Source organism: Manihot esculenta, chromosome 11 (assembly GCF_001659605.2).
Source record: "Manihot esculenta cultivar AM560-2 chromosome 11, M.esculenta_v8, whole genome shotgun sequence".
Lineage (NCBI taxonomy): Eukaryota > Viridiplantae > Streptophyta > Magnoliopsida > Malpighiales > Euphorbiaceae > Manihot > Manihot esculenta.
Genome location: NC_035171.2, coordinates 9,013,062 through 9,029,725, shown reverse-complemented (window position 1 = coordinate 9,029,725; position 16,664 = coordinate 9,013,062). Strand labels below are relative to the sequence as shown.

General features: G+C 35.3%; 2 protein-coding genes across 9 annotated transcripts; both read right to left on the bottom strand.

Moving 5' to 3' along the window:
* Positions 1 to 422: 422 nt before the first annotated feature.
* On the bottom strand, positions 423 to 8,788 carry LOC110626647 (factor of DNA methylation 1). 5 transcript variants are annotated; one of them, XM_021772681.2, is made up of 8 exons: positions 8,665 to 8,708; positions 8,537 to 8,584; positions 6,388 to 7,285; positions 5,651 to 5,832; positions 2,518 to 2,607; positions 2,135 to 2,422; positions 986 to 1,204; positions 423 to 897 (listed from the first exon to the last, which is right to left on the bottom strand). In XM_021772681.2, the coding sequence occupies exons 3-8, from the start codon at positions 7,283 to 7,285 to the stop codon at positions 670 to 672; spliced, it is 1,905 nt and encodes a 634-aa protein (XP_021628373.1). In that variant the 5' UTR covers positions 8,537 to 8,584; positions 8,665 to 8,708; the 3' UTR covers positions 423 to 669. The 5 variants fall into 5 exon arrangements, with proteins under 5 accessions (XP_021628373.1, XP_021628372.1, XP_021628375.1 ...); XM_021772680.2 differs by lacking the exon at positions 8,537 to 8,584 and having other exon boundaries at positions 8,665 to 8,788; XM_021772683.2 differs by lacking the exon at positions 8,537 to 8,584 and having other exon boundaries at positions 8,659 to 8,737.
* Positions 8,789 to 12,797: 4,009 nt separating this feature from the next.
* On the bottom strand, positions 12,798 to 16,232 carry LOC110625974. 4 transcript variants are annotated; one of them, XM_043961476.1, is made up of 2 exons: positions 15,544 to 16,232; positions 12,798 to 15,187 (listed from the first exon to the last, which is right to left on the bottom strand). In XM_043961476.1, the coding sequence occupies exon 1, from the start codon at positions 16,089 to 16,091 to the stop codon at positions 15,738 to 15,740; it is 354 nt and encodes a 117-aa protein (XP_043817411.1). In that variant the 5' UTR covers positions 16,092 to 16,232; the 3' UTR covers positions 12,798 to 15,187; positions 15,544 to 15,737. The 4 variants fall into 4 exon arrangements, with proteins under 4 accessions (XP_043817411.1, XP_043817410.1, XP_043817413.1 ...); XM_043961475.1 differs by having other exon boundaries at positions 12,798 to 13,371; XM_043961478.1 differs by having other exon boundaries at positions 12,798 to 13,253.
* Positions 16,233 to 16,664: the final 432 nt, after the last annotated feature.

Sequence of the window (16,664 nt, the reverse complement as noted above, 5' to 3'; positions counted from 1 at the left end):
AGAGACAGCAATAGTGATGAACCAGGGATTTCCTCGCCTAATTTGATCAAATCCAACTTTTATTTTTATTTTTTCAAAAAAAACAATTGTAAAGATGAAAAAAAAAATCCAGATTTAAACCATGTTCCTCTGGCACAGACTGATTTTGACCTGTTTTGCTCTGGTTCTGGAAAAATTATTACATGTATGTACAACAGTTACCTGCTAACTATTGATTATAGTAAAACCTCCCTGAAACCCAGCATAATCAATAGCTATAATACAACTGTTTTATATACAACAGTAGTATTATAAAATTTCTCATGGTTCTGGTAAAACAACCCAGTTCAGACCAGGCTGTAATGGGTCTACTCAGAGCATTCACCTCACGTCTCATTTGTTCATTTCAATTACTGATTCAATAGCTAGCTTCACAAATCAAATAGCAAATTCCTTCCCAGGAGGGGGAAGAACTGATTAAAATAGTGCAACCTCACATTAAAATGAGATTCAGGTGGTCCAGGTGGCATTATGATCCAGTGCATCTGATGCACTCGATAATTTAAGAGAGAAAAATAACAATACTACTGACAATATCAGTAACCCAACCAAAGGCGAGATACTAATGCTAGTTTATCCAATAAAACAATTACAAGCAATGGCTGTTCTAACCTTAGCATCAAGGTCTCTTCATCTCTTGCGCTTGGGGCTCTTAATATTCTTCACAATAAAAGCAATCACCTCCTTCAGCGTGGCTTTCCTTCCATCTTTGAAGTTCCAAAGCTCAGGAACTACATATCTCCCACTCGGATTATACTCATTTAACTCTTTCAAAGCAGTAATAACTGCCATGTATATCTCATTTCCCCACTCCTCCTTGAGATTTTGCAGCTTCTCATCTTCTTCATTTATTATTTCCTGCACTAGGTACATCGCATGCAATTAGACTGAAAATTGAGCCTCTCAAAGGGAGGATGAAGACAGAAGACGAAGATGAAGTTTTTACCTGATGATTCCCTTCAATACTGGTGATGATTTTAAATGGATGCCAGTCAGGATTCTTTAAATTCTCCTGCCACAAGCTGCATAGAGTAGTGGCCTGAACCTGAGCTTCCTCTTTTGGAAATCTTTGCGGGCATGTTTGAAGGAACGCCCTTTCATCAATTTCTCCCATTCTCTTTATTCCAATATTAGTCCTAACTGAGGACAATGTATCTTTCAAACCCTAAAAGAGACAAAAAGAAAGATTTTGATATTATTCCCTTACACCACAAAGAAAATTTATCTAAAATCCAGGTCCCTTTGATATAAATTTTAGGAAGGGAACATTAACAAAAAATATTACAGATTCATCTTGCAGGCCAGAGAGTTAAGTGGAACGAAATCATCAGTTTATTTCAATTGATCAGTAAAAAACATCCCAGAAGAAATTGTGACAATTGGTTGTCTTGTCACAGTCATTCTGTGTTAGATACCAGCTTCTACGTGTATAAAGACTACAACTAATAAATTGTTTTTAAGAGAGAGAATCCATGTTTTCCCATACTTCTCTCAAATATGCAATTCAGCTGCATTTTTCTTATATTGTCAATTTGGTCATCAACTACTACCTTTACTATGGGGTCCAATTACTTACTAGTTAGTAGTTACCCATAAGTAGCTATTGACTTTGCCCTGTGACCTACTGAGTGGATCATTTAAGTTAAATTCCAAGCCTGATGTATGAATTTGCTCCAGAATTAATCAGGAACGGACTATTTAATCCTTGATCTTATCCTTGGTCTTTTATTTTCAAGTACAACCTATCTGCTTCCTTAACTTGTATTTTAGTAACTAATAGACTCAATTTTTCCAACATGCAATATAATTATGCTACATGCACAAATGCAAGCAGAAAAAATCAAGCAAACCAACATGGCATTTTATTTCTGCATATAAATACTGTCTCTTATTCAATGTAGTGACATACAATCCATGATGCGGGCATCCATATTTGGGTTACAAAAAACAATAAGTTGAAATAGAACAACAATGATAGTTAGGATTTTCCCATTAATGAAGGAAGAAATTTAAGTATATGGGCTCCGTTCCATATTTGCAAAAAAAAAAAAAAAAAAAAAAAAAAAAAGAGGAAAAAGGATTAGCAAATGAATACCTGAATTAATTCTTTACGTGCTTCTTGAAGCTCATCATTGCTTTGGCGCTCTTTCACAATAAGAGTTTGATTCAGAGATTCCACATCACCCAAGTCCTCTACTTTCTGCTCCAACTCATCATTCATTTCCTTCATCTTCTCTTGAACAGCACCATCATTGTCATCACCAAGATGCTTCATCACCTGAAGTTTTCCTTTTAACTCTTCAATTTCCATTTCCAACTTTTGTTTGGCATCTAACTGCTTTTCCAACACAAGTATCTTATTTAGACACTCTTCTTTCTCCCTCTGAAAATTTATAAATCTCCATCAGCAAAAGCAACAGAAACGCTATCATGATAAAGCAGTGTAAATGACAGTGTGCATTACAATAAGAAAAGCACCTTTTGCTCTTCAACCAGCCTTAAGACATTCTCATCAGCCTTTTTCTGCTCCATGGATGCCAAATGAAGTGAATTGTTTCTCACATCATTCTAGAAAGATAAAAAGATGTCGTCACTTGTGAGCACAAAACGTCATCAAACATTAACAAGTTATCGATATTCTCTAAAACATTCTAACTTGTTATAGATTATAGGAAGTAAATATATTAATACAAGAAATAAATATTGATAGATGGGTTAGTTGCTTAATCTTAGGGAATGTATAATCATAGATTTAATTTTCCTTCCTGTTTAGATACCGTCTTTTATATATAAATAGGTTGTAATCTTTATTATGAAAGACAACAACAAAATATTATATTTCTACATGGTATCAAAGCCAGGTTCATAGAGATTTATTTATTTTCTCTCTCGTCAAGTCTTAAATTTTTGGAGACTCATGACTCCTGTTCTTTTATGTTATACATCTAGGATAATATTTGTCTCTCACCGTTTACCTAAAGAGGATGCCAAAGTCACCTTGCAGCTCCCTTGACAGATTTGGGGTTCGTTTGGGTGTTGGGTGGAGGTTTTTTTTTTATACTATTCATTTGGATTACTCTTTAACTTTTGGAGACTCAGGGCTCTGTTCATTTGGATTACCCACAAGAGGGTAACATTTGGAGACTTAGGCTCTGTTCATTTGGGTTACCCATAAAAGGGTAATCTTTGGAGACTTGGGACTCTATTTATTTGGGTTACTCATAAAGGGTAACATTTGGAAACCTAGGACTCTGTTCATTTGGGTTACTCATAAATGGTAACATTTGGAGACTTAGGGCTCTGTTCATTTGGGTTACTCATAAAGGGTAACATTTGGAGACTTAGAGTTTTGTTCATTTGGGTTACTCATAAAGGATAACATTTGGAGACTTAAAGCTCTGTTCATTTGGGTTATCCATAAAGGGTAACATTTGATGACTTAGGGCTCTGTTCATCAAGTATTGTTCACGGAAATTATTCATCGGGTACTGTTCACGAGTACTGTTTGTTCATTGAGTACTGTTCACGGATTCGAAATTCTATTCACAGTAAGGTGGTTAGTCTTATTAATCATTCTGAATTTGTTAAAGAATTAATGGAGTATTTAGAATTTTTATATTCTGGCAAAAGGAATATTTCTCGTATTTATGATGTGTGTAAGGCATTTTACCAAGTTGAGAAAATGTGGTTTCCCGTTCTAGTACTGAACCTAAATGTCGAGTCATGGCTAAAACCGTTTGTGAAGTTTTGTGGGTACGTCAATTATTGGAAGAAGTTGGATTAACAAATTCGGTGTCTGCTAAGTTGTATGGGACGAGTTGATTATATATGTAACAAGTCGGGCATGATTAACGTTTATGCTCCAACTTGAGGGGGAGTGTTATAGATTATAGGAAGTAAATATATTAATATAGGAAATAAATATTGATAGATGGGTTAGTTGCTTAATCTTAGGGATTGTATAATCATAGACTTAATTTTCCTTCCTGTTTAGATACCGTCTTTTATATATATATAGGTTGTAATCTTTATTATGAAAGACAACAACAAAATATTATATTTCTACATGGTATCAAAGCCAGGTTCATAGAGATTTATTTATTTTCTCTCTCGTCAAATCTTAAATTTTTGGAGACTCATAACTCCTGTTCTTTTATGTTATCCATCCAGGATAATATTTGTCTCTCACCGTTTACCTAAAGAGGATGCCAAAGTCACCTTGCAGCTCCCTTGACAAATTTGGGGTTCGTTTGGGTGTTGGGTGGAGGTTTTTTTTTATACTATTCATTTGGATTACTCTTTAACTTTTGGAGACTCAGGGGTCTGTTCATTTGGATTATCCATAAGAGGGTAACATTTGGAGACTTAGGCTCTGTTCATTTGGGTTACCCATAAAAGGGTAATCTTTGGAGACTTGGGACTCTATTTATTTGGGTTACTCATAAAGGGTAACATTTGGAAACCTAGGACTCTGTTCATTTGGGTTACTCATAAATGGTAACATTTGGAGACTTAGGGCTCTGTTCATTTGGGTTACTCATAAAGGGTAACATTTGGAGACTTAGAGTTTTGTTCATTTGGGTTACTCATAAAGGGTAACATTTGGAGACTTAAAGCTCTGTTCATTTGGGTTATCCATAAAGGGTAACATTTGATGACTTAGGGCTCTGTTCATCAAGTATTGTTCACGGGAATTATTCATCGGGTACTGTTCACGAGTACTGTTTGTTCATTGAGTACTGTTCACGGATTCGAAATTCTATTCACAGTAAGGTGGTTAGTCTTATTAATCATTCTGAATTTGTTAAAGAATTAATGGAGTATTTAGAATTTTTATATTCTGGCAAAGGGAATATTTCTCGTATTTATGATGTGTGTAAGGCATTTTACCAAGTTGAGAAAATGTGGTTTCCCGTTCTAGTACTGAACCTAAATGTCGAGTCATGGCTAAAACCGTTTGCGAAGTTTTGTGGGTACGTCAATTATTGGAAGAAGTTGGATTCACAAATTCGGTGTCTGCTAAGTTGTATGGGACGAGTTGATTATATATGCAACAAGTCGGGCATGATTAACGTTTATGCTCCAACTTGAGGGGGAGTGTTATAGATTATAGGAAGTAAATATATTAATATAGGAAATAAATATTGATAGATGGGTTAGTTGCTTAATCTTAGGGATTGTATAATCATAGACTTAATTTTTCTTCCTGTTTAGATATTGTTTTTTATATATAAATAGGTTGTAATCTTTATTATGAAAAACAACAACAAAACATTATATTTCTACATAACTCATGCCAAAGTATCATGCAATTATTTCACACATCACTAATAGAGCTTTCTTGATTCTCTTAAACTGAAAAATTCAAGTAATTTGTCCAATATGTCAAGACATGCAACATTTTATTGTCTCCAGGAAAACAGCTATAAATTCAACATGATAACCAAATGAATGAGTTCAACATTGGCACAAATCTAACACATGATAATGCTAACCAAAAAGTATACCTCTCAATTCCGATCAATAGGAAATGAGCTGGAAACAAGGGTATTAAGACAAATAGCTTAATAGTGAAATTTCCTAATGCAGAAATGGTGGGGAAAATTTTTACCATTTTCTTCTCTTCATCAAGTTTTTGTCTCTCACGCTCAGTTAGTGCTTCACGTTTGTTCAATTCTTTGCTCCAGGAATCAAGTTTCCTCTTCTTAGTCTCTATTTCGTTATTCAAATTTTCAGCCTCTTCCAAGATTCTGTGAAGATTATCACGTGCATGCCGCTGCATCTTCCTTGATTCTGATGAACAATTGGAAACCATCATATATGGAACACCACCCATCTCATGGATCATAATTAAAAAAAAAAAAAAAAACCAATGGCACAATGGTGGTTTTATCATATATCAAGGCTTACTGAACCCATAAACAATTTTCAAGATCAAAAGACAGCCTTGAATTTTTAGTGACTTTAACCCTTTTGGTTTCAATGCACAGTCTGTTCCAGTGGTCAACAAATAGTAAATCCCAAACAAGAGCTATACCTTTTCTTTGGTGGGGAAGAAAATAAAAAAGCTAACAAGTAATTTTGATCAAATAGTGTCACACATCATGGAAACTAAGCATCTATCCAGAAGCATGGCTAAAGACCAATCTGGCAGTGCTTTTAGAACAACAGCTGGCAAAGTACCTCCTTCTACACTTATGGTCAATGTATTCCAAAAGGAACACATAAGAAGCTGTTTTTTGTAAAAGTGGCTAAGGCTTTTGCTAATTAGTGGTTGCAAAAATCGCTAAGCCCTAAGCATAATCATGTAGACTTTAGACACACAACACACACATATACAGGACATACCTTCAAGGAAAGCATAGTGTAGTTTGTCTTTCTCTTCAAGCATCCGACTTAAGGACAAGGTCTTCTCATTGTATTTGTACTGGAGTTCACCCAAATTTTCATTTGTTTGATCAATTTTGTCAGCCAGGTGTGCCACAACGGTATTTCTGCTTTCAGTTGTTTCTTGGACAATACCCGAAATTGTTCTAAGCTTCCCTTCCCTCCGAAGATACTCTCCTATTGGTCCCTCAGAATCATGATCATCAGCACGAGCACACCAGCCATATATACTTGACCCAGGATGTGTCTTTTGTGCTTCCCAATCCTTTTTACCATGATGGGAAGTTTCAAATGATTTTTCAAATTCAGTTGCGTGCACAAAGCCATTCCAATCATTGTTAAATTTCACCACAGCCTGTCCAGTTTGCTCTTGTTCACTCCAGAAAGTATAAACTTCCAAAGGTTGATATTGAGAAAACTTTTTCAACCAATATCCACTCTCATATAATGCATTATCATCCTTTGGATTAGTCACAATATTAACTATTATTCCCATCCAAGGCCATACAAAAACATCAACTTGCTCTGGTGTTTGATTGACAGGTTGTGGCACAACTGGACGTTGAATTTGATCTGCTTCATTTGCTAGGTCAGTTTCCAAATACATTGCTAGGGCAAGGTGGTTAGCCTTTTGTTTTCCCCTCCTGTTGGCAGAACCCTTAGCCACACCTGATGCATGTTGAAGCAAATCCTTGAACTTGTAATCCTGCTTCTTTTTCCCCGAACAAAATGGACATCTTAAGGTGCCATTTACCTTTACTTTGTATTTTCCAGTCTTTAACTCTTCATATGGCTTGTCCTTGTAGTCACTGATCTCTGAGTCACTGATGTCAGATTCTTCTTCAGAACTGTGATCCATCTGACCAATGAAAAAAAAAAAAAGAAAGATAAAACAAAATTAGCAAACAGTTGATGTGTTTAATTGATACTAAATACACTAGTAATTATCCAAGAAGCAAACCGTTGCAAGGGACAGACATGTTGATCAATATGTATTATTACCATCAAGTGGTATTAAACAGGAAAACCCACATGCTCAATCCAGGGATCAAATCCTTGCTTAGAATAAAAAATAACTCTTAACCTTTTAAGCATAAAAACTAGGGAACAATAAAAAAAAAAGTATTTTGTGATTTAGCTCATTTTCACTTCAAGGACTGTAGTTCTATTCGTGTCAAAGTAGTAATTTGCAGTATCCTGCCGTTAGCAAACAACCGCAATCTCTAGACACTGTCGGGACATGCTAATGTGCCAAACAAAATATAATTATAAATTAAAAGGAAAAAGTACAAAATGTACCCTATGATTTCTTTCATTTTCATTTCAGGGTATGTGGTATGCGGTTCAATTTGGGTTAAAGTAGTACCTTATGATATGATTAATGATATCTACATCAACATTCTTAACAGCATCTCCAATCTCTTATTGTTTGTACGGCACTATACCACAAGGTAGTACTTTAATACAATTTGAACCACATGAGAAAAACCAATAAAACCACTAGGTACATTACTTTCCCCTAAAAACTAATGCAAAGGCCATAACAATACTAGAATTCCTATTTCATATTCCCATGCAAAGAGAACTTTTAAATCCAATGAAAGCACAGGTTTTTAGTTTATCAGATTGCTTATTTATTTGTCCTACAGCATCATACATGATGACATTGCACACATCAAAATTTGCAAGACAGAAGACACAGAAACCTCCAAGGAGAAGGGAAAGGATTAGGGTTCTAATAAGACAAGGGTTATTCTCCTATCATACCTCATGGACATGCAACGTATGCAGGCACCACCTATATAACATCTATACTCACAGATTAGAAGAAGAGATTGAAATATTCAAAATAAAACTTAAATTCCACGTTTGGAATCTCTACATTACCTAAAAAAGGGAACTTTACCATATCATATCAGCCTAACCTCAATTTTCCTCCTAAACAATCTCATTCCCAATACTATACAGTACAAACCATAGTAAAAACCTAATATTACCTAAACTTCGTCAACAAACAAGCTCATATAGTCATATTCCCAAATAAAACTCCAACTCGATACACATTTTAAGTTTTGTTCACGAATCTTAAAACCAAAACAAGAACTCTAACCCTCACTCATTCAGTAAAACCCTTGATCACGCCGGTCGTTGTCTCATCCTGCTACCAAACGGAGCTCATTGTGAAGAGAGAAAAATCGAACTCAGAGAGACAGAGCTTAGAGAGAGTCTTACTCTTACCCGTGAATTTTTTAGCTGTATTTCTCTGCTGCTTCTTTCCGTGCCCTCTGATTTCGGGAGAAAGTAGTCTAGTTGAAGCACGACAGTCGAGCCCAGTGGACATCACTTATAATTACAAGGGAAAAAGCCACGTGTACGGCTAGGGAAATCCTCAACCGTTGGATTTTTTTTTTTGAAGATAAAAAAAGTACAAAATAATACTTAACTATTTTATTATAATTTATTATATACTATTTTCACAAAATAATATATTATATTTTATTATAATTACATTTTGTTCGTTATTGTCAAATATTATAAAACACTTTTCAAAAAATTGTTATCTTTAAATTTGAGTTTTTAAATTTTAATAATATTAATATTCCAAAAGTATTTTACAAGTTCACTAGCATTTTTATTTTCAAAATTTTTTACAACATCCATTTTTATTATAAAATTTTTGAAAATATCTTCTTTCATATTACCAAAACACAAAGGCTACATAATAAAAATATCTTATAGTGCTACATATCTCTATCACTTAGATTCGTATTATAATATTCGGCTAAGATCCAGCGTTGAAATTCTAACCTTCCGACAGAATCTCCATTGGAACCCGAAATCTCAAAACTGGAATATCTTTAGGAAGGGTAAAATAAGGTTTTTATAAAATGAATTTGATAATTTTAATATTTTAAGAAAAAAAGAAAAAAATTTTGAAGAAACTAGTTTTGGAAGAAAAACTCAGGTTCGGCCGCTGAATTTTAAGTTCGGCCGTCGAAAGTAGTGCCGCCGTAGGATCTCCTCCTTCGGCCCCCGAAGGTGGTTTCGTCCAGCCACCCATAAGAGGCCTTCAGCCCGAAAATTGGAGAGTTTTTCTCTCCATTTTCGGGTAGAGGTGAGTTATTGCCACTCTTTGATATTTTTATTGTTTTTCCATCAAATCTTTCAGAAATTCACGAATTTTATTTTATTTTTGAAGATTTGAACTTGAATCCAAGTTTTTAAACCTTGGAGACCTCCGGAGATCGTTTTTCTCTCATCTCCAATTTGGGTTGCTGCTACCCTTAGATCTCCAAGAGGTAAACCTAGATCATTGTTTTTCTTATATTTTAATCAAATTTTAAGAAGGGGTAAAGGGTTAAAAATGTATGAAATGGTTAGATCTAATGTTATAGGGTTTGAGTTGGGTTGTTTATGGATGTCTGCTCTTGTGTTGTTTTAATTGTTGTTTGTTGGAGTTTATGCTAGTTTTATGCCCCTTATGCTTGATGAGTGAATATGCATGCTTTTGAGGAGTTGGGTGTGAGGATTTGAGAGTTTTGGAGGCTGTATGCATAGGGCAGAACCGGGTTCTGCCTAGCTGGAGAACCCAGGTTCGGCTGCCGAACCTGCTTGTAGAGGCAGCCTTTTGGCCGCCTAACTTGCCCCCGAAAGCATGACTTTCGGATCTGTGAAGGGGTTTCGGCCGCCAAACCCGCCCCCAAAAGTCCCTGACTTTTGGATATATGTGGAGTTTAGGCCGCCGAACCTGCCACCGAAAGTCCCCTGCCCAGCCTTCCTTTGCTTGATCCCTATGCATGTTTTGATATGTTTTAGGGGGGTTTTTGGGGAGTTGTTTAGAGTCTTGTAATAGTTATGTTTGGTCCCTCATTAGAGTCCAACTGTGTAGGATTGGACCTGAGAGACCGTAGAGGCCAGCAGTGAGTCAGCTGCTACAGTGTTAGGCAAGCGTCAGCTAGAATTGAGTAGAACTGAACTATCTTTTCAAAATAACTGAACTTTTAAACATGTTCATGCATCACGAATGCCATGTTTATGTATTAGGATGTTTGCATTAGAATTCACGAATATGATGCATTGCATAATTTACTGTTGATGTGGATGGATGTTGGATGACCCACTAGCCCTCGATATGATATGATATGATATGATATGATATGACACAGAAAGTCCAGGTCGAGATCCATTCTACGCCCTGGCAATATGTAAGAGAAAGTCCCTGAGACCAATGCCCCTGGCATTATGGATATGTAATGTTATATTTAAGCGAAAGTCCTGAGGAGCTCCGTCGAGGACCGGGCACATTGGATTATGTAGAGGGTTATTGGTGACAAGTCTTTCTTGATGTGAATTGTTTGTGATGTGACGCATTTCATACGAGTATATGTTTATTAAATTGTTTTTATGTTCTGCTCACTAGGCTCTTGTAGCTTATCCCTTTCCCCTAACCCCAGGTTTGTAGGGTCAAAGATAGCTCGGGAAATCGGCATAGTAGCTGATATAGTTTAATGTAATGGAATAGTTGTGGACATGTAAATTTAATGGATTAGAATTGTGCTTGGCCATAGTTTTCTTTACCTTGTAATTCATGTTAACATGATTTTTATGTAAAAGTTTTAGTTATGAGTTATGTTTGAACCAAACTTGAGACATATAATGTTTACCATACTAGAGCATTTGATGAGGGCTCTAGCATGGGTTCTATGTTTTCAATATGATGCATGTACAGGTTGAGTTTGGTTTCATAGAATGTTTAAGTTTTTGTTTTGATGTATGATCATGTATGGGTTTTTTTATCAGGTACACAGGATGTACAGTAGGCTTGCTACGGGTTTCGGCGGTCTTAAGTCAATATGAATCCTAGCACCGGTAGCGGTCCGGTTTTTGGGTCGTTACACGTATGTACGGATGAGTTAGAGCACTCCTCCATATCAGACAGCCATTTAATTTTTTTTGGTGTGCGTGCTGACAGAGCAGCAAAATGACTAGACTCGCTTTCTTTACTTTCAATCACGTCATCGAACTAGGCTTTTTTAGTAGCCCCGCGTGTAATCAATCTGATCCACTTCACATCACAGAGTTGTGTCATGCGATATTGAACAGATCTACTTGTGTGTAGTCTGATGGATTTTAGACCCGTATCTTACTTCATGGTCCGGCCTCGTTCATAATGAGAGAAGTTCGGTGATCATCAAATTTTATAAGATAGATAAAAAAAATGGATAACATGAAAGAATTAAGTAAAATCTTCAATAAAACTGAAGCTATATAAAAGTAAGATAATTAAATGTTATCTTTACAATTAATTTAATTTTATCCGATATTTTTATTTTATAAACTTCACTACCATTTGGGTTTCAATGCATATTCTGTTCAAAAGGTCAACCCAATACAATTACCACCAAATTTACCAAAAAAAAAAAAGAAAAGAAAAGAAATCAGCCAAGGCAACCCACTGCATTATTGTTAATTTTGATGCAAGCAAACACATTTCTTACCAACTGTTCATCATCCTACCAAACACATTTCTGCTTCAGCTCTATTTCTTTTATTGAAAATAATTTGTATACAGAAAATATTTTTTTATTTTTTTAAAAAATAACTTATTTTCTATTTTTGCGTTGCAATATTAAATACAAATAATATTAAAAAAATTTATATACCGAAAATTTAACTGTATTAATAAAAATTTTAAAATATGAAAAAATTAACATTTTATTTTAAAGGATGAAATCATTTTTCTCAAACATTTTTTTAGTGAAATAGAAGGAGAGTTAGACAATGGTCATTCTCAGCTGCCCATTAGATACTGATTTATTCAGACTGACGTATGGACATTTGGGTTTAGGTAGCTTATATTTTGAGATCCGTTTAGGTAGCTTATATTTTGAGATCTAAAAAAAGGTCCGTACGTATGAACGTGCCAGTATATCCCTCTCTATCAAGCGGCCATTTAATTATTAGCGCGTACGCTGATAAGGCTATGAGATGAGTGAGCCTGCTCTGCTACCTCTTATCATATCGTCGGACTAGGCTATCAGACTATTTTCTAGTAGACCTGAGCGTGTGGTTCGTTCGGCCTGCTTCATGTCACCGGACTGAGGCGCGTAATATTGGGCTGATCTGCTTGAGAACAGTCTGATGAATTTTGAATCTGTATCATTCTACAGAGTCCGACCTCACCCCAGGGTATAAGAGGTCCAGCGGTCATCAGTGACCAACGAGAAACGCAACTTAGCTTTGGAGTTTTGACTATGTGCCTTTTGCTTTTGGTGTGATTCACTCAGTTTTTTTCTTTAAAGAATTTTAAAAATATGTATCATTAATTGTTTTAATTCAATTGGGCAAAAAAAAACTTTGCTGAGTTCTTAAAAATATAAGTTCATTTAATTGAACAAATAATTAAACCACTACTAAAGATGCATACAGTATTGGTCTGACCAAAAAAATCCCAAAAAAAAAAAAAAAACCATCTCAGAATCTTTAGAAAGTACTCATATACATATCCTTGTTCCAATAATTAATGAAATGGGGATTTTCTGCAGTTCATAAATAAATAAATAATACATGGGGATTTTACTGGGTAGACAGTGATGCAATTTAGAACAGTTAGTACAAGCTAAAATTTGAGTTTTCTGCTCAGACATGCATCCTAAACTTGAAGATACGACATCGTCTGGATGCAGTCAAACTAAAGATGCATCAATGATCCCATTGAGATTGTTGGGGACAGACACAGCTGCAAACACCTAGAAGGACATATAGTCTACTTCGCTACACCAATCCTTGGAGCAATGTGTGGATCAGGAACTTATTCTGCTGTCAAACTGCCGGATTAATAAGGTGACACTTTGAAAAATATCTCAGCAACAAAAAGCTTCACCAAGGTGATTTTCAAAAAATTTACACAAATAATCTGGAAACTGTCAGGAAGTGCATATGATTCTACATCAGAGAGAAAAAGAATACACAAATTAAATGACTGAACATTCAGTTCTCGTAGGCAATATACATGCAAGAGCAAGAAAACATGAATAGATTGACTCTTGGATCACATCATATATGAAGAGTACTTTTACCTATATGTGGTGTATATGAAAACCTATAACAAGGCCATCTAATATTATGCAGCTTAAACCATTATGAAATCAGTTACACGATTCACAGAATATATGCTGGTGTTCAATAGTAATTTTAGTGAGATACATACCAAGGGGTATATGCCTCTTAAATGTATGTTACAAGAGCAACCAATTTGGCATTATTGTCCTATAAAATGCATGTTCTCATTTTCAGTATCAAGCTTTTCTGTCGACTAGAACTTTTGCCCCCAAGTTGATGACAACCATTGAGGTTTGCAAATAACCATACATTTTCTCCATTAATATCTGTATCCATCCAAATTGCTACATGGATATAGATATAAAACAGTTTTGAGTTTACAATCCACAAGTTGAGTAATATTCTAAAGTAACAAAGCTGAGCAATTTTCAGTTCAAAATCGAGAAACCAAACTGAACAATCTGATTCGGTTCAATCAGTGGAGTTTGGTTTCTTATTTTGATTTTTGGTTCAGTTAGTTTTCTTGTTTGGGGGCAAAAAAAAAAAGAAAAACTGAACTTACTAAAATCATATATAACCAGAACTTCCTCACAATCCCATCTATCATCCTGAAGTCCCAACCTTTAGCCAGCCCTAAATCGTGCAGATCCTCAGAGACCCAAGCCAATGATATCTAACCCATTAATTTCTTCTTCTCTGTTTCTTTTTCTCCTTCTATGTTCTCTAGTTTCTACCTCTCTTCTTTCTCGGATCCAGAATTCCAAATTCATTGTTTTGCTCACCATTCTTTCCCTTCTCCAATCCATCCCTTTTAGTATTCTGCTTACTCATAGTCATCAAAGGTGCACGGTTGGTCACCCATCAAACAAGCATCAACTTCTGATGTTTTGCTTTTGATGTTCTAGCTTGTGGGTTCTTTCAAGAATCTTTGGGTTCCTAGTGTTGGTATCAGTTGGTGTTACAGAGGAATCTTCTGGGTTCAACAATCTGTTGACTTTTGTTGGTCTGTGAATGTATTATGAATATTTTGCTGGTGTTACTAGTTACATATGCTCATTGCTCAATTAATTTGTGTGTAAGGCTTGTGGTTGTGTATGCATGATTTTGGGCATCTGTCTCCCATAACATTTTCACGAGAAAATTGAAGGGAAGGGTCTCTTCTGTATTATTTTTATTTATGTTTATTTTTTAACAAATTTGGTTCTTCTTTCAGCTTCTAGGGACTATCAAATTATTGAGACCAATCATGTGTCCCACAATTTTCTTGTGCAATAAACACAGATAGGAATAAGGATTTGAGGTTGCCATTTCTGCAACAGATTCAGTTTTTTCTGAAAATTTCTGCAATCATCATCCAACAGCCTCACAAATTGTGAAACATGGGATTTAGCAATGAGGAAATTAACAAAGTCATGTCCAACATACAACCAAATGACATTAGAGAAGGGAAAACCAACTCAAGAATAACAGGACCAAGAGTGAAAATCAAAGTCAAGAGGAACACTTTTTTTGGATAGCTAAAATTAAACAATAAGCACACTAGTTGAGATTAGCATTAAGTCTCTTGCTGAGCTAATTGAGAAGGCCAGCTAGTCAGCTCACACTTCACATTTCTCATGAAACAGATCTTCATTTCCCTTTTCTTTTATTCCAAAATTTTCCTTGCTGATCAACTAGAATCTGAAATGCATCTTCAAAACTACCATATGCAGAAGAAAAATAACTTCAGAACTCAAGATTTACACCTCATTGAAAACCAAAACAGTTCAGATTTAGCCCTTTTCTTAATAAAAAAGAACAAGAATTTCCAAAAATAATACTGATACTTGCAAAACAATCTAGCAAGGCATCAAGTCGTCACAATATTAGAAAGTTTGGCATAAGTTCTTGTTAAAAAACAAAAAAAACCTCTTTTGCTCATCATATCTTGCCAGGAACACCATAAAAATAAAATCAAAATTAGCAGTGATGATCAATGTAAATTTCCTCAGCACATTCACATAAATTTTTCGGATTTAATAATACAATTCAGTTGTCAGGAGTAAAGAAACTAACCTCATCCAACCTTTTTGCTGTCTCCATGATATAAACAACACGACATACGAAACCCAGAACTTCACGGTCTTTTCCTTCACTTTCTCAGCAACCAAACGCCACATACTTCCCCAGTGCCACAAATTAACCCCTCTAATAACAACTCCACTCCCAAAGAATCAAATCTCAAATAGATTGCAGCCTCAATCGTAAACTCAAACTGGCAAAATCCTTCGGGCATGACCCTGGCCCAAGTCAGATCCATCAGGGGTTTTTCTCATCGATAGTGCAAATGCAGCTATCAACACACCTAAAACATCAGCAGCTGCATCTTTGGCTGAGGCACCAGCCGAAGGAAAAAAACCAAATTGATCAGCTGCTTCCTTCAAAGCTCCAGCAGCAAGTGAGAGTGCAGAACCTAAGCGGATAGAATGGCGACGGATAAAAGAGTAACGAGTGAAGGAAGCTAGTTTGGAGAAGAAAACGGTTAAGAAGAGACAAAAGAGAATATGATAAAGCTTATCCGGAGCCAGCCACGGATCTTCATCGTTGCTGAATATTGTGGACATGAGATCAGTTCTTCGCTTCTGTAACTGCGGCGAACGGTGAGTGCGAGCAGTTGATGGTTTGTCAATAAGCAGAAATGTTTTAATTCCTTATTTTTTATTAATTAGGGTTTTTTTTTTTAAATAAAACGTTATATTATTGTGTTCCGAGTTAATTATTAACAAAGTTTAATGCGAAAGAAAGAGAGAGCGAGCGCAAGAGAGAAAGCATGAGCCAAAAGAAGACGATGTCACGGTGGGGGGAACAGCAATGTTGGTCGGACGACTGTGCCAAGAGAGCAAAGTTTTCTCCGATAGTGTCTATTAGCATTTCAATTTTGATTGTTTTATTTGATCTAATTTTTATTTAATTTAATTTTTAAATGAAAAAAATTAATTTTTAAATGAAAAATTTGCAACTTCCTAATTATTTTTTTTAAATATGTATATAAATTTTTATAATTAAACTTAATAAAAATATATATAAATATTAAAATTAAATATATTTTTATAATTAAATTTTTATTTTTTTACCGTACAAAGATATTTACAGTAAAAGGTGATAAAGCAAAAAATACACATGAATAAGCCCATCAT